We start from the raw sequence: 25,507 nt of genomic DNA, 5'->3' as shown, positions 1-25,507 counted from the left end.
AGGTGGAGAGGTGTAGAAATGTAATTCCAGAGCTCGGGGACTAGGCAGATGAAGATGTAGGCTCCAATGGTAGAGTGATTTAAAATTGGGAGGCAGAAGAGTGCAGATATTTTGGGTTGCGGAGCTAGAGGAGATTAGAGATAGGGAGGGGCAAGGCTATGGAAGGATTTGAAAATCAGGATGAGAACTTTAAAATCAAGATTTTGCTTGAATGGGAGCCAGCATAGGTAAATGAGCACAGGGGTGATAGGGGAACTGGACCTCACCTGTGTTGAGGCCTGGGCAGCAGAGTTTTGGATGGCCTTAAACAGACGAGGGTAGAATGTGGGAGACGGTCCCGGAGTGCATTGGTATAGTCGAGTCTGTAAGCTGCCGAAGGCATGGATGAGGGTTTCAGCAGCAGATGAGCTGAGACGGGGCAAAGTCAAGCCATGTAACGGAGGTGGGAATAGGCAGTCTTAGTGATGGCACAAATAAGAGGTCGGAAGCTCATCCCTGGGTCAAACGTGACACCAAGGTTGCAAACAGCCTGACTTAATCTCAGACTGTTGCCAGGAAGAAGGATGGAGTTGGTGGTTAGGGAATGGAGTTTGGAGCAGGGATTGAAAACAATGGCTTCAGTCTTCCCAATATTTGATTGGAGGAAGTTTCTGCTCTTCCAGTACTGGATGTTGGATAACCAGTCTGATAATTTAGTAATAGTGGAGGAGTTGAAAGAGGTGATGGTGAGGTGGAGCTGGGTGTCATCAGTGTACACTTGAAAATTAATGCTGTGCTTTTGGATGATGTTGCTGAGGGGCAGCATATCGATGAGAAATTGGAGGGGGCCAAGGATAGATACTTGGGGGACACCAGAGGTAAAAGTGCCAGAGCAGGAAGAAAAGCCATTGCAAGTGATTTCCCCAGGTAAAACATGCAGTGCCTTCTTAATTAAAAGAAAATAATTCAGAATTTTCCAAAAGGTTATTGGTTGGATAGAATAAGCTGCTCACAAAATACAGAAATACTTCTAAGTGGTAGTTAAATTGGTCCCTAGATTGATGATCCTTTTAGGAATTAGTCATCATACTTTCAGTACATATCTGATGCAAAGCATAACTTTTCAACCTGCACATATTAACCATTCCTGATCAAATATGAACAAACGAGTCAGGAGTAGGCCATTCAGCCCCTTTGAGCCTGCTCTGCTATTCAGTAAGATCATGACTGATCTAATTGTGGCCTCGGGTCCACATTCTTGCCTGCCCTGCTACCCTTTGACTCCCTTGTTAGTCAGGAATTTGTCTACCTCTGCCTGAAAAACACTCAATGACCCTGCCCCCATCACTATCTCTGGAAGAGAGGTCCAAATACTCTCAACCCTCAAATATCTCCTTGCATATCTCCATCTTAAATGGGCGACTCCTTATTTTTTTGACAGTAACCCCTTGTTCTAATCTCTCCCACAAGAGGAAACACCCTTTCAGCATCCACCCTGTCAAGTCCTCTCAGGATCTTATGTTTCAAATAATGTGCAATATCAGGATTGTAATCTCATAACAAATTTCTACACAGGAAATAAACCAACCTAACGATCATGTGGATGCAGCTGATGGAAAAGAGCCGAATTCATTCGTGCTTGATCCGTCCCTTTATCAGTCCCTAAGGAGAGGTAAGTATTCAAAGTACCAAATTCAGTAGTTGCATTCGTTGCAAGCTAGGTGGTTTGCAATACACAGTAAATGTGGAACTATATTGCCTTTCCTTCACTGTCATTGAGCCAAAATCCTGGAACTCCCTCCCTAACAGCATCTAAACCGCACAGACTGCAGCAAGTCAAGAAGGTCGAGGGCCATTAGGGCTAAGCAATAAATTCTGGCCTTGCCATGAATGCCCACTTCCCAAGAACAATAAGAAAAAATACTGTTTTTTATTTATATGATGGGAATTGTGGGAATCACCAGCCCTTGCTGGTTTTATGGTTATTTCTATTTTAAATGATAAGCTTGTGTCCAGTGAAACTGTACAAAATTAACCCCTTTTCTGGCCTGAGGTTTTCCATTTCTGTGCCTAGCAGCCTGTGATTTTTCTGCCCATTTAATGTGAATGGTGATTTTTTTTTTTATCCACGATATAAAGTCCAAGGGTGTGAGACAAATGGATCACGAGCTTATCACTGCAGAATCTCAATTAACTATGATCCATCCTAAAATCTGGCAGGGAGCCACTTGGAAGATTATTTTACCTTGTTTTCCCAATGGACAGATTTCTGAACCTGGTAGGTTTTAATTGGAGTTGCTGCCTACTGGAGCCCCATGTATTGGGAGCTGGTGGTTAGTACTCAGCCATGGCCAGTGTAAAGAAAGCTTCAAATGCCATTGCTCTTTTCAGCCAGCAAAAATAATGATTATCCTGGTGCAAGAATTCCACAGAAACTTTTTAAAGTTGACCCTGAAAACTGTATAGAAATTTGAATCATGCATTAAATTGTAGTCAATTTTTTTTTCTGTTGATTTTAGTTTTTATTTTTAATCAGTCAGTAAGATTTTAACCAGGATTAACAGAGACATAGTATGTGACTTCACAGGCCTAACCATTTCTGCTTTTTGCTGATTTATCTGCTGCCCATGTTTGCTTTATATTCTCTGCACATTTTAAATCACATACAAAACTCTGCAGGCTTGACTTGTATATCAGCAATTCTCACTGAAATCATGTGCACTGGCATCCAAAATAGATTTTGGGGTGGAGGATGAGAACTATTCGGCTCCCCTCATGCATTAAAGGTCATTAAACACATTGGTGATGTTAAAAAAAAATTGCAAGAGTGAACATTCTTCTATAAAATTAAACCTGATACTTAATTTTTTTAAGGATAAGTTAGATGTTCTAATAATAAAATCAAAAAAATACAGGACAGGAAACCATTTGGCCCTTTGTGTCCGTGCTGGCTCTGTATAAGAGCTGCTCGGCTAGTCCCACTTCCCTGCCATTTTCCCCATAGTCCTGTAAATTCTTTCTCTTTAGATAAGCCACGCCTGAATCAGCCTCCACCGCACTCAGGCAGTGCATTCCAGATCCTAATCACTGGTGAAAATGTTTTCCTTGTGTCGCCTCTGGCTCTTTTGCCATTCAGCTTTAAATTGGTGTCCCCACCTCACCCCTTCCACCAATGGGAACAGTTTTTCCTTATTTACTCTGTTCAGGCACCTCATGCTTTTGAACAAAAACAGAATTACCTGGAAAAACTCAGCAGGTCTGGCAGCATCGGCGGAGAAGAAAAGAGTTGACATTTCGAGTCCTCATGACCCTTTGAAGGATCATGAGGACTCGAAACGTCAACTCTTTTCTTCTCCGCCAATGCTGCCAGACCTGCTGAGTTTTTCCAGGTAATTCTGTTTTTGTTTTGGATTTCCAGCATCCGCAGTTTTTTTGTTTTTATCTCATGCGTTTGAATGTCTCTATCAAATCTCCTCTTGGCCTCTCTGCTAAGGAAAACAACCCCAGCTTCCTCAATCTAACCACCTAACTGAAGTCCCTCATCCCTGGAACCATTCTTGTGAATCTTTCCTGCACTCTCTCTCAAGCCTGCACTTCTAAAGCCTTCACTCTCTCTAAAGCCTTCACATATTTTCGGAAGTGTGGTGCCCAGAATTGGAGACTAATCCAGTTGAAGCCAAAATAAGTGTTTTGTAAAGGTTCACTATAACCTCTTTGTACTCTCTGCCTCAATAATAAAGCCCAAGATTCTGGTATGTCTTTTTAACCACTTTCTCAACCTGCCTGATCCCTTTCAATGACTTATGCATATATACCCCAGTTCCCTCTGCTCCTGCACCCCCTTTAAGAATTGTACCCTTTATTTTCTATCACCTCTTGTTCTTCTGACCAAAATGTATCACTTCACGCTTCTCTTCATTAAATTTCATGTGCCACATGTCTGCTTGTTCTACCAGTCTGTCGGTGCCTTCTTGAAGTCTATCACTATCCTCCTCACGGTTCACAACACTTCCAAGTTTTGCCATCTGGAAATTTTCCTGTACACCCAAGTCTAGGTGATTAATATGGATCAAGAAAAGCAGTGGTCCTAGTGCTAACCCCTGGGGATCCCCATTATATATCTTCCTCAATCTCTAAGAAACACCTTTCACCCCTACTTTCTGCTTTCTGTCACTTAGCCAACTTTTGCCATTGCCCTTTATTCCATAGTTTTTGCTGATAAGTCTGTATGTGGCACTTTATCAAATACCTTTTGGAAGCTCATGTACACCACATCAACTGCATTACCCCATCAACTCCGACCTCTTGTTACCTCATCAAAAAAATCAATTGAATTAGTTAAACAAGATTTGCCTTTTACAAGCCTGAGCTGGCTTGCCTTAATTATACCACATTTATCCAAGTGACTGTTTATTTGTCCCAGATTATCATTTCTGAAAGCTTTCCCACTGACTGGCCTGTAGTTGCTGGGCTGATCCTTGCAGCCTCTTTTGAACTCGAACTCAAGTTCTGTCGAAGGGTCATGAGGACTCGAAACGTCAACTCTTTTCTTCTCCGCCGATGCTGCCAGACCTGCTGAGTTTTTCCAGGTAATTCTGTTTTTGCTTTTGGATTTCCAGCATCCGCAGTTTTTTTGTTTTTATCTCTGTGTTTAATTGACTGCCACTGCTCTTCAAGAAATGCTTACCTCCTTGAAAAAGTTCTGTTCTTCTCTGCGACAAGATTTCCGTACCTCTCTTTTGCCTTGCTCGCCTTCATTGCTTTCCATTTCCCTCCTGGTGTTTGACAAGGTGTTTACTAAAACCCGCTTTCACAGCCATATCTCCTTTCTCAGTGACTGTCTCCGTCTCCGACTTACCCCACGTGGATTTCAACTGAAATTCCACCCCTCGTGTTTCGAACCCACCCAGGATTACAGGTATCTCCGGGACATAAAACGTTTCTCGGACTGCTGTTCCCATCGCATCCTGAGATCCACACTCAGTGCCATGCGCCGCCATATGAACACACTCAACCTCTCCCTCCAGCAGCACCGCCATACCCTCTTTCAAAGCTGCGCGTGCCCCCAGTTTCATTTTATTCTTCGGCTCATCCAACGCCTCAACAAGAAACTTTTTCTCTTTCTCTCAAGTGCTAAGGAACGCAAGCTCCAACAATTCATCGACACCAACACCCATCTAGGACCCTCCACCCCTGCCTGTCCCTCCGTCCCCACCCCATCTTCCAATCCCAGCCCCAGCCGTGTATGCACTATACCCCTTGACCTTCCCCTCTCCGATGCTGAACGTTCAGTGCTCAGCTAAGGACTTAGGTTCATACCCTTACGCCCTCACCTCAATGAATTTTGGGCTCGGCACGATGCTGAACTCTTCTTCCGCCGTCTTCGATTCGGGCTCACTTTTTTGGGCAGGAGTCCTCTCCCCATTCAACGGATCCTTTCACCCACCTCCAATATTCTCCCTCCACCTGGACCCCTCCCTCTGGATTCTTACCTTCTCTTGATCTTTTCATTGAGAACTGTCGGCGCGACATTAGTCGTCTCAATTTCTCTGCTCCTCTCACCCATTCTAATTTCTCTCTCTCTGAACTTACTGCACTCCATTCTCTCAGGTTCAACCCTGATATTGTCATCAAACCCACTGACAAGGGTGGTGCTGTTGTTGTCTGGCGCACTGACCTCTACCTCACGGAGGCTGAACATCAACTCGCAGACACTTCCTCCTACCTCTCCCTGGACCATGACCCCACCACTGAACATCAAGCCATTGTTTCCAGGACTGTCACTGACCTCATCTCCTCTGGGGATCTTCCTCCCACAGCTTCCAACCTGATAGTCGCCTAACCTTGGACGGCCCGCTTCTATCTCCTACCCAAAATAGGACTCGAACTCAAGTTCTGTCGAAGGGTCATGAGGACTCGAAACGTCAACTCTTTTCTTCTCCGCCGATGCTGCCAGACCTGCTGAGTTTTTCCAGGTAATTCTGTTTTTGCTTGCAGCCTCTTTTGAACACTGTTGTAACATTTGCAATTCCCAAACCTCTGGCACCATCTTGTGTTTAAGGAGAATAGAGGATTATGGCTAGCACTTCCACTATCTCCATCCTTTCCTCTGATGGATCTGACCTGGTCCTGGCGACTTATCAACTTTAAGTAGAGCCAGCATATCTAATAACTCCTTATTATCAATTTTTAGCTCATCCAGTATCTCAACTAACTCCTCTACCTAAAGACAGCACCTTATTCCTTAAAGACAGGTGCAAAGGATTCATTTAGTACCCTTGCTCTGTCCCATCTCCCATATGTAAATCTCCTTTATCTTTGGCCCCTAATCAGCCCCACTCCTCCTTTTACCACTATTTTACTATTTATGCCTATAGGAGACTTTTTGAATTCCTTTATAGTAGCAGGGTCAGCTTTTGTATGTGGTCTCACTCAGCAATTTACCAGATGTTATTTTATTTAAACATGATTTATATAACCATTTCTGCCAATATGTTATTATATTCTTTCTGCCTTTTAGTGTTTGAATGTAGTTACTCGCAGTTCATCTTGTTGTGGTACAATCCTCCTGAACCCAGGGAAGATCAGCCACTCTACCAGGTCCTGCTTGATGAGTTTAACATGGCAGTGGATCATGCAGTTGGTAAAATCAGGCATTTCAACCTTACCAGCATAGAACATGGGTTGATTCGAATCCTTACTTGCCATTTGCGAACTGCCAAGAAGGAAAAGAAGAGGTATGATTTGTTTCGGTTTTTAAAAATCCAATGGTTAAGGATGGAACTTTAGCTAAAATAGGGCATTACCTAGAACCACCAACATCATCTAGAATTTCATCCCTTCTAACCACTTGTTTGAAATCATGAACTCTCTGCTCTTCATCCACAAGGAGGGTTAAGTATCTCCTTCAGAAATGAGTTTCTTACTCCGATGACTGGCAGGATTCTCCCAGGAGATGGACTTTCATGGTCTTCCCACAGTAGTGTTTCTAAAGGGGTGAGGCAGCATTTCTGCCCTCTTCACAAGTTAACTTCTGTCTGATTGAAAGATAAACGGAGATAAAGGTGCAAATCTAAGCAATTTTCTAGGTCTCTAAAGAAGGTTCCATGACCCAATACCAGGGGACTGGTACAGTATTTTTTTTCTTTATTCTTTCATGGGATGTTGCCTATCCATAATTGCACTTGAATGGACCTTGCTCGGCCATTTCAGAGGGCGGTTAAGAGTTAGCCACATTGCTGTGGGTCGAGAGTCACATGTAGGTCAGACCAGGTAAGGATGGTAGATTTCCTTCCCTAAAGGTCATTAGTGAACCAGATGGGGTTTTTATGATTGTTTCATAGTCCCCATCACTGGGGTTAGCTTTATATTCCAGAATTATTAATCCGAATTCAAATTCCATCAGCTGCCATGGTGGGATTTGAAGCAGAGCATTAGCTTGGGTCTCTGGATTACTGGTCCAGCAACATTATGCCGCTGCCTCCCTGTATGCTAATGTGCAATTTGACAGCCAGCATCTGGGTTTGGCACCTTCTGTGGCATACTTAATCAATGCAGATATAAACATCTGATAATCCCACCCATCCATCTTTTATCTGCCTAATTACGGATCCATCAACCAAAAAATGCTGGAAAAACTCAAGCAGGTCTGACAGCATCTGTGGAGATAGAGAGATAACATTTTGACTCCATATGTCTCTTCTACAAAAGACTCTCTCTCTCTCTCTCTCTCTCTCTCTGCCCTAGCCAGCGATGCCCACATGCCATGAGTGAATTTTTAAAAAAAATACAGCTCAAAATAGAGGCACTTTCCCTGTTTGATGTAGGAACAGAAACTTCGGCCAGAATCCTTTGAAGGTGACAAAAGCCCTGCATCGCCCCTTTGTGGGAAGGCCCACTCCATCATGTGCCACTTCGATACTTGATAGGCCAGTGGCAGTCCTTCCTCTGGCATCAAGAACCCTGGGGATGGAAGTCTCACCCCCGAGAGTTGCTGGCCAATTGGAGGCCAGCAGCTCTATTGGGCAGCAGTGTCAGTGTCACGGCTGCTGTCAGTATGACACATGCCCAAGGCCTAGAATCGCCACTGGATCCTAGGCTAGAGGTGAGTGATGGTACGGGAGGGGGTGGGGGAGGAGGTTAGCAGCAAGGGCATGGAGATGGCCCATTTCACCTGCTGCCTTCCCACCTGATTAAATGCCCCCTCCAGCAAACTCGCCACTGGAGAGGGCACAAGATTAAACCCCTTGTTTCCATTTCAGTGACTGTATTGATGGCACACAGTAATGTAGCTGGTGCAATTAGAAGCAAAATAGTTTTTGATCAGTTTATCCATGTGTGAACTGAATACCCTGACATTTAAGTTAAAAAAAACAAGTTGTTGTTTGGTTTTTGCAGGTTTAACTTTGAGGGAAAGGGCCTCTTCCATCCTGCAATTGTAACTCGGTCATCTTTAGGATTTTGTATTGACAATATTATAAAAAGGGATATAGACACACTGGTGAAGGTGCAAAAAAGGTTTTTGAGGATGATACCAGAACTGAGAAGTTTTACCTATTTGGGAAGATTGAATAGACTGCAGCTGCTTTCTCTAGTAAGAAGGAAAATGATGGGTGACCAGTTGGAGGTCACCTTATGCTAATGAAAGTGTTTGATTGGGTAAATGTAGAGAAAATGTCTCCTTGTGGGGAAGAGCAAAACTAGCGACCATAACTATATAAGATAATCCAAAAAGAAATTCATGAGGAACTCCTTTACCCAGATGGTGGTATAATGTGGAACTTGCTACCACAAAGAGTAATTGAGGCAAAGAGTATAGATGTATTTAAAGGGAAGCTAGATAAACAAATGAGCAAGAAAGCAAAAAAAGGTTGCTGATAGAGTTAGATTGAAACTGTTGGCTGTAGACTCGTGTGGAGCATAAACAAAGGAAAACCAGTTCAAAATTGTCAAACCCCAGTAAATATTGGTAATACTAGAGTTCCATTTTAAGGTATACAAGATCAGTTCAGGCAAGTTTTATTGGTACCCTTCACTTCCAGGCTCTACATGTTTTCCATTTGGGATATTTGTGGAATTCACTTATCTGGGGAGGTTACTAAAGTTTCAACTGGTTTTGAAATGCATTTAGTAGTGGGTTAAGTCCACTGACCGTGTGGATACTCCTGAAACCAGCAAAAAATCATACTGGGTTCCATGAAGGCGAGACATTGGGAGAATCCTTTTTCTTTTCCAGTCAGGAATTCCAATGGTGCCCTGATGTGTCCGGAGTTGAACGGAGCTTCAATCCCTGTCCATCCCACAGGGCCATTTTCTTCTAAGTCTGGAACATCACATGCCAACCCCATTTGCATTGCTGTCGAACCCTCATTTATGCTATTGTCACTTCTAGGTTTGATTTCCCAGTGTTGTGCTCACCTGCTTGCCTAGATTCACTCAGTACAAACATCCAACAGATCCAGAACTTTGCAGCCTCTATTCTATCATGCACAAGTCCCTGCCCACCCATGATCCCAGTCTTGAGCCCCTTCACTCTACAATACTCTATCTAAACCTCTTCTGTTCAGTCTCTCTTGCCTCCTTCGCAAACATCTACCAAAACTGTTCCCCTGCATTTTCTCCCATTAAGCAACATGTGATGTTTTGTTCAGTGAAATATCCCATGTAAATATAAGTTGTTGGAAGTTCATTATAGGGCTTTCCGTTCTAATGAAGTTTTAATACTCTATTGTTTGCCTCTCAATTTCCCCTTTAATCTTGATACTTAACCAACACCAGTTTCATGATTTTTATATAGGGCATGAAAACAGGCCATTTGGCCCAACCAGCCCATGCCAGTAAGTGTAACAAATTGTGTCGGCCATGGTTCAGTTGGTAGCTCTCTTACCTCCTGGTCAGAAGGTTGTGGGTTCAAGTCCCACACCAGGACTTGAGCACAAAAACCTAGGCTGACACTCCTGTGCAGTACTGTGGGCATACTGCACTGTCAGAGGTGCTAGATTTCGGGTGAGACATTAAACCAAAGCCTTGTCTTTTCTCTCAGCTGAATGTAAAAGGTCCCATGGCACTGGAAGAAGAGTCTTCCCCAGTGTTCTGGCTGATATTTATCCCTCAATCAACATCACAAACAGATTACCTGGTCATTATCACATTGCTGTTTGTGAGAACTTGCTGTGTGTAAATGTTAAACAAAAACAGAAAATGCTGGAAAAACTCAGCAGGTCTGACAGCATCTGTGGAGAGAGAAAAACAAAGTTAATGTTTTAAGTCCATATGTGACCACACTTCAAAAGTACTCCATTGGCTGTAAAGTTCTAAGGTTGTGAGCAACACTATATAAATGCAAGTAGTCCTATGTAGTAACTCAGCAATCCTTTGATTACTACTTTTCACTATTTACAGGCTTCCATTGGTAGGATTACCAGCTTAAACCTGCCAATGGAGGCATTAAGACTTCCCTTAGGTGGTGATTTTCCAGGCTGCTTCTGATTGCTATATGCTGTTAGCAGTAAATATAAAAACCAGTCAGCAGCAACACCTAGGTCATGGCTGTTATGGTGGACTGAGCATTCAGTTATATAGGCCAACACATTGTTTATGAACCTTCCCCTCACAGCTGGGATGTGCTGACAAGTTTAAAATTTGACTGATCTTGGTTTTTCTCTCTTTGCTTTGTTCTTATCAATAATTTCTCCTCTTGCTCCATCCTAAGCAAGTACTGACCCCTTGCTTGCTGAGGCATGTGTCCATTACCCTTCGCACCTTATCCAGGAGGCTGCTATTCATGTGTGAGCCATAAAGACTGGCTGTTTTCCTGCAGGGAATAACACAGCTAGCAGGTGTAATTGTGTAGAACTTGAGAGCAGCAACCTTGGTTGAATTCCCCTCTGCTTCCCCAAGGGGAACTGAGGCCTATTTTATTCTTAGTACTGCAATGACTGCTTTTGCTTTTGTTTGTTAATATATTCTGAACCTCAGCAAGTTTTTCGATCTGGTAAAACACTTTTTTTTCTACAATGAAGTCCGCCACAAGACTTTGCAAATGCCTTGTCCCTATAATGTCACCTGCACCAGTGAGTTAAAATGCACTGCACTTCCCTCAACTTTAGCCATCATCTGAAACGGGCACATTTTTGTTCTGCATTGCATACCCGCCCCTTCTGTGTGTATCTGCATCTCAGAACCTTTCTCCTCCCCCAGCCTAATTTCTATTTTGCGAATTAGTTTCTTATCTTTGGTCTGCATACCTGAAGTGCTGCCAATTGTCATGTTGAGAAATTTAACCCGAGGTGGTATTTCCTAATCCTGAGGTGCTCAGTAAAGTGATCTGAATACTGATAAAGCAAAGAAGCCTCCCTTCCTTGAGTATGTACCCTGACGATTTATATAAAGTGGTGCCTTCATGACTGCTAATGTGAATTACGCCTTATTGCCAATGATTTCAAGAACTGAGGTTCTTGCTTTGTTTCCAGCCCAGTTTTACTCCAAGGAAAACAAAAATAAAAATACCTGGAAATACTCAGCAGGTCTGACAGCATCTGCGGAGAGGAATACAGTTAAAGTTTTGAGTCTGTATGACTCTTCACAGGACTAAGGGAAAATAGAAGAGGTGAAATATAAGCTGGTTTGGGGGGGAGGGGGACAATTAGAGCTGGATAGAGGGCCAGTGATAGGTGGAGATTGCCAAAAGATGTCATAGACAAAAAGACAAAGAGGTGTTGACGGTGGTGATATTATCCAAGGAATGTGCTAATAGGTGACATTAAGGGTAGAAAGCAGGATGAGCAAGGTACAGATAGCCCTAGTGGGGGTGAGGTGGGGGGAAGGGATCGAAATAGGCTAAAAGCTAGAGATAAAACAATGGGTGGAAATACATTTAAAAGTAATGGAAATAGGTGGGAAAAGAAAAATCTATATAAATTATTGGAAAATAGGGGGATCAGAAAGGGGGTGGGGATGGAGGAGAGAGTTCATGATCTAAAATTGTTGAACTCAATATTCAGTCCAGAAGGCTGTAAAGTGCCGAGTCAGAAGATGAGGTGCTGTTCCTCCAACTTGCGTTGAGCTTCACTGGAACATTGCAGCAGGCCAAGGACGGACATGTGGGCATGAGAGCAGGGTGGCATTTTGAAATGGCAAGCGACAGGGAAATTTGGTTAAAAATCTGAAATGTCTGATGACCACGAAACCATTGCTGGTTGTCATAAAAGCCCATCTGGCTCCCTAATGTCCTTTAGGGAAAGAAATCTGCCATCCTTACCCAGTCTGGCCTACAGGTGACATCAGACCCACAGCAATGTGGTTGACTCTTAACTGCCCTCTGAAATGGCTCAGCAAGCCACTGAGTTTGACAACAATTAGGGATGAGCAACAAATGCGGTTAGCGATGCCCACATCCCATGACAGAATGAAAAAAAAAGCTGGAAAGTGATATTGAACAGAGGTCCTGGTTGATTTTTTCTTAAACAACGGCCTAACCTTGGGGCATTGATCCTATTTGTGGACTCCTGGGTGAAAGCAGTTAAATTATCGCAGGTCAGAAATGGAAGTGGGAATTTGTTGGGCCTGTTCAGAGCAATACCACAAGATTTAATGCATCTGACCCCTGAAACCTCAATGGAGTAATTTTAAAACGTGACATTGACGTGATGCTAGATTTTCCAGAAGGTATCAAGTTACTCACTAAAGTTAAATGATTTGAAGACCTCTTTTGAAGTGTTACAAAGAAAAAATATTTTTTTAACAAAACTCCGAAGTGTATTGTTCTAGAGAGAAGATTTTCCAAACTCGTCAAGAGGAGGTGTCTTTTCTGAGGAGGACTTCAGAAGCCCTGATATGCAATCTACTTCCGGATTCGTTATGGAAATTAAACTGTTACCGGCACATACTGAAGGAGGTTGTTGCACTGAAAGGCAGGTACCAGCACTGGCTGAGCTAAAGCCTGAAACTTTTAAGATGAGGTTCTTGTTTAATGCGCTTTGTGGAAGTGTGCACACCTGTTCATCCAAAACTCTGATGTCCTTGTCCTAACTCCTCCTTACCCATTGTCCCTGTGTTCAATGAACTACATTGGTTCCTTGGATCTTTCATTGTGTTAAAAGAGCTAAATAAATGCAGTTGTGCCCCCCAACCATACATTTTCACACCGCTTCTCCTGGTGAGGGTCACGGTGGCAGTAAGCTGAACAGCGCCAACCAGACTTCCCTTTCCTCAGCCACACATCCCAGCTCCTCCTCAGGGAATTCCCAGGCCAGTCAAGAGATGCAGTCCCTCCAGTATTTCCTGGCTCGGCCTTGAGGTCTCGCCCAGTGGGCTATGTCCGGTACAGCTCCAGTGGGAACCTACCAGGATGCAAGCTTATCATGATGCCCGAACCACCTCAACTGGCCCCCCTCGATCTGGAGGAGGAGCGACTGTACTCCGGGGCTCTCCCGGATTGCCGAACTCCTCACCCTTTCCCAGAGGGTACGCGCAGCATCCCTGCAGAGAAATCCCATTTCTATTGTATGTTTTTTTTTATAGCTGCTCTTATATTATGCTTAGTTAACTCTTGACATGCTGCTATTGCCCAATCTGAGAGTAACCTTGTTGGATTAGCTGCTTGAAGGACAGTTATCTCGGGCTAGACCTTCTCTGCGATCAACCTCAGTAATCTGGCAAGTTTACTCTGAGGTTGCTGCCGGGTGTAAGAGATCTACATGTCAGAAGCTGGAGTCTTTAGCACCCTATTAAGTCTAATGTCCTGCCATAACTGGTGTCTGTTATGCTATAGGATGAAACAGACCAAATATTAATTACCACATTGGCTCATAATTGGAATTGCTGTACATATTTGACTTGAGATTTTGTCAAAATCTGTTTCTAATGGGTTGGGGCTTAAGGAGAAAGTGCAAGTTCAAATTTCCTTGGCAGCTCCTTGGAATAGGATAACTGTGACTTAAGTAGCATGTATTGTTTGCTGATTTCAATACCCAACCATTGGTGTTAATATTGTAGTTGAGGTGTTATTCATTTAAAAATGTATTAATATTGTTATGATGCATGCTGATATAAGAAACATTCATTGTCAAACCAATTTCTTTTTCCCAAAATTTTTCCCATTCCCAGTTTTGGAGGAAGTGATAAATACAGTCTGTGACGCTGACTTTATCAATCAGGCGTTGATCCAGTTTTTGGATAACGATTCACCTGAAATTAAAGTGGGAGCTGCTCCAGATGCCCCCCCGAAAACTGGGACGAATGATGAAATCGTTACGTGAGTAACAATTTTATAATGCATGATACAGTTTCTATCCTTCCCGAGGCTAGAATAAAAACTATTTGTTTTTGGTGAAATCTCAGCAAACTCTGACCCCACTTCTTCTTCGAGCTCTGACTCCACTCATGAGGCTGCATTCCTGCCTGGGGCTTAAAATCAGACCCCGGGAAAGTCGATCTTTCAGCTTTGGTTCAGGTCTTAGATGGGGTTCCTTTAAGGTTTGCTAGTTACAGCAAGAATACTACTGTAGGCTGTTATTCATAAAAACCATCCCTGTTTATTTACAGATAGATATGTACATCTCAATGCTTTACATCTGTTCATCATCAGAACTATTACTTAACCACGAGGCACAGCACCATAGTTACATTAGTAGTTACACCAGTATCAGGTGCTCCTGATGTTAATCCTTTACAATCAACCGACTCAAAGCGAGGATGCTTCAGAGCTGGACCCAAACCTATCCTTACCTGATGTTCCCACAAGTATGGAATTACTGAACAGTAATCAGGAAGGGAATGCTAGGGGGCAATCTTGGCAGATTTATTTTTTTCTTCTTGAGTCAGGAGCAGCTAGGCCAGTTATAGCCAGCTGGATCAGACAATTCCATGCAGATTAGTCATTGACTCTAATGTGTTTGACTCCACTATTCAACAAATAAACTCATTTAACCATTGCTGGTGTTAAAAGAAAGTACTTGCATTTGTATAGCACCTATCAGAACCTCAGGATGTTGCAAGTTGCCTCAAAGCAAATGAAGTATTTCTGAAGCGTAGTCTTTGTTGTAATAGAGGAAACGCAGCAGCTAATTTTTAGCGATGTTGGTAGAAGGATGAATATTGGCCAAGACTCTGAAGAGAAATCCCCTGCTCTTCTTTGAAATAGGACCGTGGGATTTTTTTTTTAAACATTGTACATGAAAGACAGATTTAATCATAATTGCGTTTGTGCAATTACCTGCAAAAGTTCAGATTTTATTGTTCTGCTCTTCCAGTGAATATAATATTCCCAAGGGAAACAAGGAAAAGGAATCAAACAAAAAACGTGAGTGATCCTCCTAAGAAACGTCTTTGAATTTTTTTTTACAACCTTGTCCTGTTGTTCATCTTGCTTCATCTATTTTGACTCAGTATTTCAATTCTCCTCTACTTTCTAGAGTTATGGAAGTCATTGATAAAGGTCCAGTGCACACATCACGCTTCCCTCTATATATTCTAAAATTCTATCCCTCTATATTAACTTTCAAATTATCTATTACTTGACGAGGGAAAGAAGTGGTAGTATCCAAGTTGAGAGACTCGTCCCAGCAGATTGGAAAATAGCAAATATAACACCTTCCTTCAAGAAAGGAAGGAAACAAAGTAGGAAACTATATGCCAGTTAGCCTAGCATCTGTCATAGGGAAATTGCTAGAATCCATTATTATGCAAGTTATATCAGGATGCTTAGAAAATCAGCATGTGACTAGACAAAGCCAACATGGCTTTGTGAAAGGGAAATTGTGTTCAACTAATTTAGAGTTTTTGAGGAAGTAACAAGGTGGATAAACGGGAACCTGTAGATGTGGTGAACTTGAATTTCCGAAAGTGGGAGGCGGTGGCGTAGTGGTATTGTCACTGGACTAGTAATCCAGAGACCCAGGGTAATGCTCTGGGGACGAATCCCACCATGGCAGATGGTGGAATTTGAATTCTAATGATAACCACAAAACCATTGTCTATTGCCGTTATAACCCATCTGGTTCACTAATGTACTTTAGGGAAAGAAATCTGCTGACCTTGCCCAGTCTGGGATACATGTGACCCCAGACCCACAGCAATGTGGTTGACTCTTAACTGCTCTTCTGAAATGGCTGAGTGTGACACACACTTCATGAGCAAATGGGGATGGGCAACAAATGCTGGCCTTGTCAGAGATGCCCACATCCATCAAAGAATTTTTTGAAAATTTTAATAAGGCACCACATCAAAAGTTATTTCAAAAGAAAACAAGTGTAGGGGGCAACATGGCATGGATAAAGGATTGGTTAGCTAATAAGAAACAGGTAGGGAGAAACAAGTCCTCTTTGGTTTGGCAAATGGTAACTCGTAGAGTGGCACAGGAACCAGTGCTGGGGCCTCAACCATTTAAAATCAATATTAATGATTTGGATATAGAGACTGAATGTATGGTAGCTAAATTTGTTGATGGTGCAAAGATAGGTAGGAAAGTAAGTTGTCAATAGGAGGTAGTGTCTACAAATGAACATGGGTCAAGTGAGGAGGCAAATATTTGGCAGTTGGAGTATAATGTGGGAAAATGTGAACTTGTCCACTTTGGCAGGAAGAATAGGAAAGCAGTACTTAAATGGCAAGAGATTGCAAATTGAAGGTACTGAGAGACCTGGGTGTCCTGGATACATGAATCACAAAAGGTAAGTATGAAGATACAGCAAGTGATGAGAAAGGCAAATGGAATGTTGGTGTTTATTGCAACAGGAATGGAATATAAGAGTAGGGAAGTTTTACAGCAGCCTATACAGGGCCTTGGTGAGGCCATATCTGGAATACCATGTACAGTTGTTTTTGGTCTCATTTGAAAAAGGATATAATTGCTTTTAGAAGCAGTTCAGAGAAGGTTCGTTGATTCATTCCAGGGATTGATGGGTTTATCTTCTGAAGAAAGGTTGAACAGGCTGGGCCTATACCCATTGGAGTTTAGAGGAATGAGAGGTAACCTTATTGAAACATATAAAACCCTGAGGGGACTTGATAGAGTGGATACTGAGAGGATGTTTTCCCTTGTGGAGGAAACAAGAACTAGAGGTCACAGTTTGAAAATGAGGTCTCCCTTTGAAGACTGAAATGAGAATTTTTTTTCTGGCTTAGGCTTGTTAGTGTGTGGCATTCTCTTCTCCAGAAAGCAGTGGAGGCTGGGTCATTGAATTTATTCAAGGCAGAGTTAGACAGAGTTTTGATATGCAAGGCAGTTGAGGGTTTTGGAGGTGCAGACAGGAAAGTGGAGCTGAGACCACAACAAGAACAGCTGAATGGCAAAGCAGGCTCAAAGAACCGAATAGTCTACTCCTCCTAAGCCCTATGTTCCTATGAATATGAGGTCCAGGAGCCATAACAAAACCTTTTGAAGTCAATAAACTTCAAAGGAAAAACCCTTCAAGAGTTGGCAGCATGACTGTTACAAGGATACCTGAGACTACTTTATAAAGATGTTGTTTCAGGATTTCCTTAAGGAATATCCTTGGCCAACAAAGCTCTGTTCATTTAATGACATTCCCTCCATCAAATGTTCAGTGGTGGGACTGTTCATTGACAATTCCACTGTATTCAGCTCTATTCACAATTCCTTGGAAGTAGCTCATGTGTGTAACAGCAAGATACCATCCAGGCTTGGGCTGCCAAATGGCATGTAATCTTCGTGCTACATAAGTACCAAGTGATGGATATCTCAAAAAAGAGAAACCCAAATATATTCCCTTGATTTTCCCCACCATCAACGTCTTGGGGTTAACCACCAGAAGCTGAAATAGATCCACCACATCATTGACTAATGGGCTCACTTTCTGACTCCTCAATGCTGATTCGACATCTAGTCAGGGATGTTTATTAAATGTATTCTTTCATGGGATGTGGGTGTCGCTGACAAGGCCAGCATTTGTTGCCCATCCCTGATGCCCCTGAACTGAGTGGCTTGCTGGGCAGTTGAGAGTCCATCAAATTGCTGTGGGTCTGGAGTATACGTAGGCCAGACCAAGTAAGGATGGCAGATTTCCTTCCCTAAAGGGCATTGGTGAACCAGATGGGTTTTCACAACAATCGGTGATACTTTCATGGTCACCGTTACTGAAAGTTAGAAACTAACTTTCAATTCCCGATTGATTTATTTATTTTAGTTTTAATTTAATTTAAGTTTCGCCAGCTGCCACGGTGGGATTTGAACCTGTGTACCCAGAGGATTAGCATTGGGCCTCTGGATTACTAGTTTAATGACATAACTGTTATGCCACCATAACTCCCTTGAGGTGGCCATTATACTCGCCACTTGCCTGGATGAGTGCAGTTGCAGTAATACACTTGAAGCCTGACACCCTCTGGTACGGGACAATTTCTGTCCTTGCCACAGGCTCCATGTCCGTTGCCTTCACTATCATAGGAGCAGCAGTAGGCCATTCAGCCCATTGAGCCTGCTCCACCATTCAGTACGATCATGGCTGATGACCCGCTTTGATGCCTTTTTCCTCCCACACCATCCCCATATTCCTTTGTCATTAGTATTTAGAAAACTGTCAATCTCTGCTTTAAGCATATTCAATGACTGCACTTCCCCAGCCCTCTTTAATAGAGATTTCCACATCAGTGCACAGATCCTGCAGGTTGGACTATAGCAATTTACCAAGGTTGTTTCAACAACACCTCACTCACTCACCTGTTACTTCTACCACCAAGAAGGGGGTAAGCGAAAAAGGGTGGAATCTTCTGGTCCTGTTGGCAGTGGGTGTCATGGCAGTTGTGGGGGGATGGTGGGCAAATTTGGTGTGAGGGGCAGAAATCGGTTTCACACCGCTGTGATATCACAGCGGGATCATCCGATACATTGTGGACACCAGAATCCCGCTGGAGGCTGGCATGAACACTATTTGCATCCTGCTAATGAGTGATTTGGGAGGGGGTAAGAGGGTGCAAGGGATAGTGTAACAGGGAGAATGGAGGGACTGGAGTCAATAACTGTCTCCTGGGATCGAACTGCAGGGGTGGGTATGGTAGGAGGGAATGGTGACTGAGGAGGCAGAGGGAACTGGTAGATTGGGAGGGGGAGAGTGAGGGTGCATCAGTAACAGAAGCAAGGGTGGCTGGTGGGGACTTGGAGGCAGACACAGAATGTGGGCGTGTGAAGGAGGAGGTTGAGAAGGTCAATGCGTCGGGGGCGGGGTTCTCCGGGGGGAATGTGTATGTTCACCTGGACATCCTGGAATGCCAAGGGGTTCAGGTTGGTAGGTTATGGTGGGGAGGTGGAACATGATGTCGGTGGGGGGGGTGCCATAGTGATTGGGTGAAAGGACATGGGTGACTGGGGGAGGGGAAAGGATGGGGGAGCTGATCAGAAACTTTTCAACGGCCATGTTTGTCAAATTGAAAGTGAGCGGAGCATCATGTTGGGTGGGCACAGGCGCTGTAGGGAGTGTGATCAGTGGGTGGGTGGATATGCAGGTCAGTTCAGATGGACAACTGAAAGAGAACCAGCAGGCAGCATTGAAAATACTCGGGATTGTGAGAGGAATGTGATGGATGAAAGCTCTGCTTGCTGGGAGAATGCTTGTACAAGACTCCAAAAGGCCCTGTCATGTGCACACTTCTTCATCCAGAGTCACTCAATTCAGCTGTACACAGCTGAATTGCTAGTCAGGATGTAGGGGGAGGACTCACGAAGCCTGTAAATGAAGTTGAAAGATAACGTTACACATTCAGTGAAAGTAATATATTTTCAGTTATTAAGTGACAAAATGTGTTCACTTGTGCAACTGCTTGTGATCAAAATTTCTTGACTTTTCTAGGCCACCACTTCTAGGTGCTGCCCTGACATCCACAACACTGGTGGAGACAGCCTGTGCAATGGTTGGCCCTGTTGCCTCTGACCTTGGCATGCATTCTCTGGAGAGCCGAGGCCTTGAGGGCCCCAGCTTGCTTTGGCTGTCCTCCTGTGGGCCATCTGCTCCCTCTGTGGTGACAGAGGGAGAGGTTGAGGGGGGGTCACAGGCAAAGGAGACTCAGGGAGCGGACAGCCTCTGAGATTCCTGAGTGGATGAATCATGGGTGTCCTGTTGCTGCTCCCTTTGTGTGCCCTAGAGCCCCGGCCTGGCTCCTTGAGTGGAAGGAGCACCTGGAGGGACATCGAGATGTCCCATTTTCCCCCTCGCAACGCCACTGCAGGAACTTGCACATGGTTCCCACGATGGAGTGCAGATCTGTGCGCATCTCTGCATTCTGCTAGACCAGGGTTTCCATGGAGACTTTCATACACACATGTGGGCACCACATCATCAGAGAGCAGGTGGGCGCACTCCTCTGACTCGTGCTATTCTGTTGAGGGCTTCCAACAGCTGTGCAGGATGCTCCCTCACCTTCTGCTGACTCATCTGACATTGACTTCACAGATGCCTCTTCCCCAGCAGTCTTCTGAGTGTCGGGGAGTTCAGTTGAACCTGCTCCCTCCTGTTGCGGACACGTGTCGAAGCAGTGACCACCTGGTTGTGAACTGGAGCCTGCTCTAAATCTAGGTCCTACCAAGGTGTGTCTCTGTGCTGGTGCAGGGTGTGGGTAAGCGCTGTGTTGGGTCTTCCAAGCTGCTTATTTCCAGCTCTTCAATGGAAGAGATGCCTTCTTGGCTGGAGGTGAGGACCTGAATGGAGCTGAGGGACTGGCTGGCTGAGGGTGTTGGTCGCTTGCCAGAGCTCCCTGTGAACCAAAGTAGAGATAATTAGTGCATGGCAGCAGAGTCAAAAGCAGGAGAGAGAGCACTTGCAGCTGTGTTGAGAGAGGGATGATGTGGTGCAGGATCCTCATGAGAGTGTTCCCCACCTCTGGCATGGTCCACATCCTCATCAGTCAGTGCGATGGCACGCTTCTCCTGAGTGTGGGGCCTAATGTGCGCCACTCCGGCCCCCCTGGTCTGGGACCTCTCCCTGCTGTTGAGCCAGCATGTCCTGTATGAAAAGAGATGGGGGTGGGAGAGAGAATGTGTGAACAAGATACATGGCACTGCGTGGCATGTTTGTGCAGTAAGCCGAGCCATGGACAGGATGAGGATGTGAGCTCCAGAGGATATGTCTGGAGGCGTGAAGGTTAGTGTGATAGTTTGTGGCACTCTCCCTTGAGGTGTGAAATCCCTGTGGATGCGTGATGGGACAGTGAGTGTGTGAGTTGAGTGATGAGATGGTTAGCAGAATAGATGAGAGCATTCATCAAGAGGGGGTGATGCCGTAGTGATATTGCTGCTGGGCTAGTAATCCAGAGACCCAGGGGAATGCTCTGGGAACCTGGGTTTGAATGGTGGAATTTGAATTCGATAGAAATTCAGTGAAAATCTGGAATTAAGTCTCATGATGACCATGAAACCATTGTCGGTTTAAAAAAAAACATCAATCATCTGATTCACTAATGTCCTTTAGGGAAGGAAATCTGCCATCCTTACCTGGTGTGACCTACATGTGAGCACAGCAATGTGATTGACTCTTAAATGTCCTCTTGCCTAGCAAGCCGCTCAGTTGTATCAAACCCCTACAAAGTCTCAAAGGAATGAAACCTGACCTAGGCACCAGAAACAACAATGGCAAACTCTGCCCTATCAGCCCTGCAAAGTCCTTACTAACGTGGGGGCTAGTGCCAAAATTAGGAGAGCTGTCTCACAGGCGCTAGCCTGACATCGTCATCCTCACAGAATCATATCTTACAGATGATGTCCCAGACACCACCATCACCATCACCATCCCTGGGTATGTCCTGTCCCACCGGCAGGACAGACTCAGCAGAGTTGGCAGCAGCCTGTAAAGTCAGGAGGGAGTTGACCTGGGAATCCTCAACATCGATCTGGACCCCATGAAGCTCATGTTTGACCTGATGCCATGAGAGAAATAAACCTCCTGCTGGTTACCACCTACCACCCTCCCTCAGCTGATGATGGAGGAAGTGCTGAGGGTGGCAAGGGTGCAAAATGTACTCTGGGTGGGGGACTTCAATGCCCATCATCAAAAGTGGCTCGGTAGCACCACTACTGGCTGAGTCCTAAAGGATATAGCTGCTAGACTGGGTCTGTGGCAGGTGGTGAGGGAACCAACGAGGGCTAAATATACTTGACCTCACCCTCACCAACCTGCCTGCTTGCCGCAGGTGCATCTGTCCAGGTAATCTCTATAGGAGTTATCACTGCACAATCGTCATGGAGACTGAGTCCCGCCTTCACATTGAGGATACCCTCCTATTATGACACAGCCGCTGGTAAAGGCTGAGTTGCTGAAATCCCAGAGTAACTTGAAACAACCGTCATAACCCATTTTTACAATTTGTATGTTATGAGATGCAGGCTTTGAATTCAGTAGTAATAAGACCACTGAGTCTCGGTTTTTTATGGGTAGAATTTCCCCCCAGTCGGGGAGGGTTGTGCAGGGGTGGGCGCAGACCCGATCGGATCCACGCCGCTATTTTACGTGGGCAGGCCAATTAAGGCCCACCCAGCACGACGCATACCCGGAAGCACTATACACTCCCTGTGCGGGGGTGGGGGGGGTGTTCTCTGAGTCGGGAGTACGCTCTTTCACTTATGCACGCGAAAGAGCACAGAAATTTCCAAGGTGCAGAGGTGCCTCAGGGAGATTAGTTTAAATTTTAACAGTTCAATTAAGTGTTGAAAAAATTTTTATGACATGTCCCCTCATGTGGAACTGTCATATGAGCTGGGACATGTGCATTACTTTCAATAAAAATTTGAGAAAATTAAAAATTGTTCATGAAACCTCATCCCGCGAAGGGTGCCTAGACTTAAGGGTGCCTTAAGGTTGGATGGGCAGCTCCGCTAATTATTTTAATGCTTAGTTAAATGGCCTTAATAGGCCTTTGACAGTTCGGATGCGCAGCCAACTCGAATTGGCTGTGTGCCTGCCAAACTGAAAATCAAAATGACACACAGTAACATTGGGGGACACACCCGACACCACCCATCATTTTATGCCTCAGCGAGCAGCCGAAGATTCTCATCTCTAAAACTAAATTGAATATTTATTAATACAAAGTTTATAAGCATGTGCATATATCTACAAAATTACTATAAATAAGAAAAAAATCCCCTTATTAATCTGAATCTCAGTTAAACTCCTGCTAAGGCAACAATAAAGCGCAAAGATTTAAACAGACCCCTGGCAAAGCACATCCTGCACAGTCTCATTCAAAATGAGTTTCTTTCAGCTCTGGATCCTTGTAGACAGACTTGAGGCTTTAGTTCTTAGAATCCCTCCTTTTTTTACCAAATGCTTTCTCTTCTTTTATACATATTTCCCTCTTTGAATGCAAATTCTCATTGTCCCTAGGTTTTTATTTTTAAACTTTAAATCTTCTAACAAACATCGGTGGCCTTCCACTCTGTTCAGCAGGCACCCCAAAGAGGCGTCGCTAAATTTGGGTGCTGCCTTCTTCCTGGTGCTTGGGGGCTATTTGTCGCCTGGAGCAGTCCTGGTCTGTAGACATTAAGTAGGCTGCGCTCTGGTGCGCTTTTAAATATGGCGCCCGGACCGAAGAAGCGTTGAAGTCATAACGTGGCAGGCAAAGCCGAGCCCACTGCCAGCGATCTGGCGTGTTTCCTGTGAATGCATTATTAATGAGGGGGGCACGCCAGGAAGGGGATGATGTGGTGCGAAAACCTGTCATTGTAGCTGGCGGATAAAATGTCTTTTTTTTTTTTCATGCCCACTACCATACTTAGTATATCTGGGACCATTCCGCCCAAAGTTGAGAGTAATTTTGCCTCCAAGTTTCCTTCCAAGTGACAAATTGTAACCAGAGCACACACTGCTGTTCCTTCATCAATATCCTAGAGTTTCCTACCTAACACCACTGTGGAAGCAGCAGCGTTATCACGATGACTGTATTAGCTCAAGGAGAAAGGCCGTTACCATTTTACAGGGCATCCAGGAATGAGCAATAAATGTGACCCTGCCACATGCTCAGAGCAAACTAAGAAAAGCTTTGATAATTCACATTCACCTGTTTTGTTTTTTACTGGGGTCGTTTCACTGGTGCTCAACCTCCCCCAGTGTGTAATGTAGTTAATTGTGAAACGGCTCAGTGATAACATTTGTCATCACTTTGGGTTGCTCCACATCGTTGCGTTCTGGCATAATGAATATATAAACAATTAACAATTGGCACTTGGAAGGAAACTTGGAGGCAAAATTACTCTCAACTTTGGGCAGAATGGTCCCAGATCTTACCCAAAAGCTCTGTTCATGGTTATCTAGTTTACACTCCATTTCCTGATGTATGCTGGAGTGTGTTAATCCTCTAATTTTGCCTTTAATTCAAGAATTTTCCTGGTCTCTGTTCTGCCTCACTTGCCTCTACATCAAAAACCTTTTTCTATTCCTTTTCAACCTTAAATACTCTTGCTAATGATTCTGTTGCACATTCACCAACTTCCTTCATATTTAATGCTCTCCATGCACCTGAACTCACTTCCCTTACTGCATCTTCATCATATCCATGGGACAATAGAAATCTTGTTTGTTTCACTCCACACAGTTTCTAAGTGTGTGTCTCAGAAGTCAGTTCGACTCCAGTTGCACTGTACAGTTCTTTTCAGATGAAGATGCTGATGCTCTTGTTATAATACGGAATTGTTCAGTAGTTTTATTGTTTTTTTTCACTTTGATTGGAGGATTTGTAAACATTTTTAAAAAGCTCAAGAGAAACAAAAAGAAGAAAGACCCTGAAGCCAAGTCAATATTACGCATTTCAGATGAAGGTGATGGACAGTTTGGTCGTGAATTTCGAGGTGTCGGCCAGAGCTTTAGATCACTTTCTCCCAATGAGTGCAACTCGAGCGATAGAGGTGAAGATTCTGCTGAAGAGGATTTCAATTCCTCCAATGAGGTCTGTTGGAATTAGTTTTGAAAAATAACTGGCAATTTTAGAGCCAACATCTATGATAACATTGGCCATATGCAGTAACGAGCAACATGAATACCTTTTTTTGTGACTAGATTTTTAAAATATTTTAAATTAAATTTAAATTCTTTGTCTTGCAAGATTATCCTGTTTGGGTTGGGGGTAGTTGGGGGGCAGGTGTTAAAAAAGAAATTTTTTTTTTTGAAAAATATACTTTATTCATAAAATATCTGGAAGAACATTCCAAACCATTTCAAAATCACCATCACAAAAGTACAATCAGATTCAACTTTTACACATGTATCACAAGGTACATCAATACAATCAATGAATATTACAGTCATTTCAATATGGTCAATGCAGACAATGGAATTGGAGTTATCAACATACATCATGTTGCACTCTGAGGTGCTTCAATACAATTATAATAAAATTTGTGTTCAATGCAGACATTCATTTTGAGCTGTACAGCACAAGGGGCTCTCAACAGTTCCCAGCCTTTCAGTACACTATGGCAGAAAGATCTTAGACAGAGACCTTTCCCCATTGCACCATTGCGGCGGCTGCCCCAAGCTTTAGTGCGTCCCTCAGCACGTAGACATGGACTTTGGAATGTGCCAGTCTG

The 25,507-nt window shown here is 43.9% G+C and overlaps 1 protein-coding gene across 1 annotated transcript in view; it reads left to right on the top strand.

Moving 5' to 3' along the window:
* Positions 1-25,507, top strand: part of si:rp71-46j2.7 — a 65,215-nt gene that overhangs the window by 9,408 nt on the left and 30,300 nt on the right. The window contains exons 2-7 of the mRNA XM_041194883.1: positions 1,555-1,651; positions 6,500-6,716; positions 12,748-12,890; positions 14,086-14,233; positions 15,231-15,280; positions 24,653-24,867. Coding sequence (XP_041050817.1) covers positions 1,555-1,651; positions 6,500-6,716; positions 12,748-12,890; positions 14,086-14,233; positions 15,231-15,280; positions 24,653-24,867 — 870 coding nt within the window. The remainder of the gene's footprint in view (positions 1-1,554; positions 1,652-6,499; positions 6,717-12,747; positions 12,891-14,085; positions 14,234-15,230; positions 15,281-24,652; positions 24,868-25,507) is intronic.

Source organism: Carcharodon carcharias, chromosome 9 (genome assembly GCF_017639515.1).
Source record: "Carcharodon carcharias isolate sCarCar2 chromosome 9, sCarCar2.pri, whole genome shotgun sequence".
NCBI lineage: Eukaryota > Metazoa > Chordata > Chondrichthyes > Lamniformes > Lamnidae > Carcharodon > Carcharodon carcharias.
Note: the sequence above shows the minus strand (reverse complement) of the source record. Positions and strands in the feature narration are given on the sequence as shown.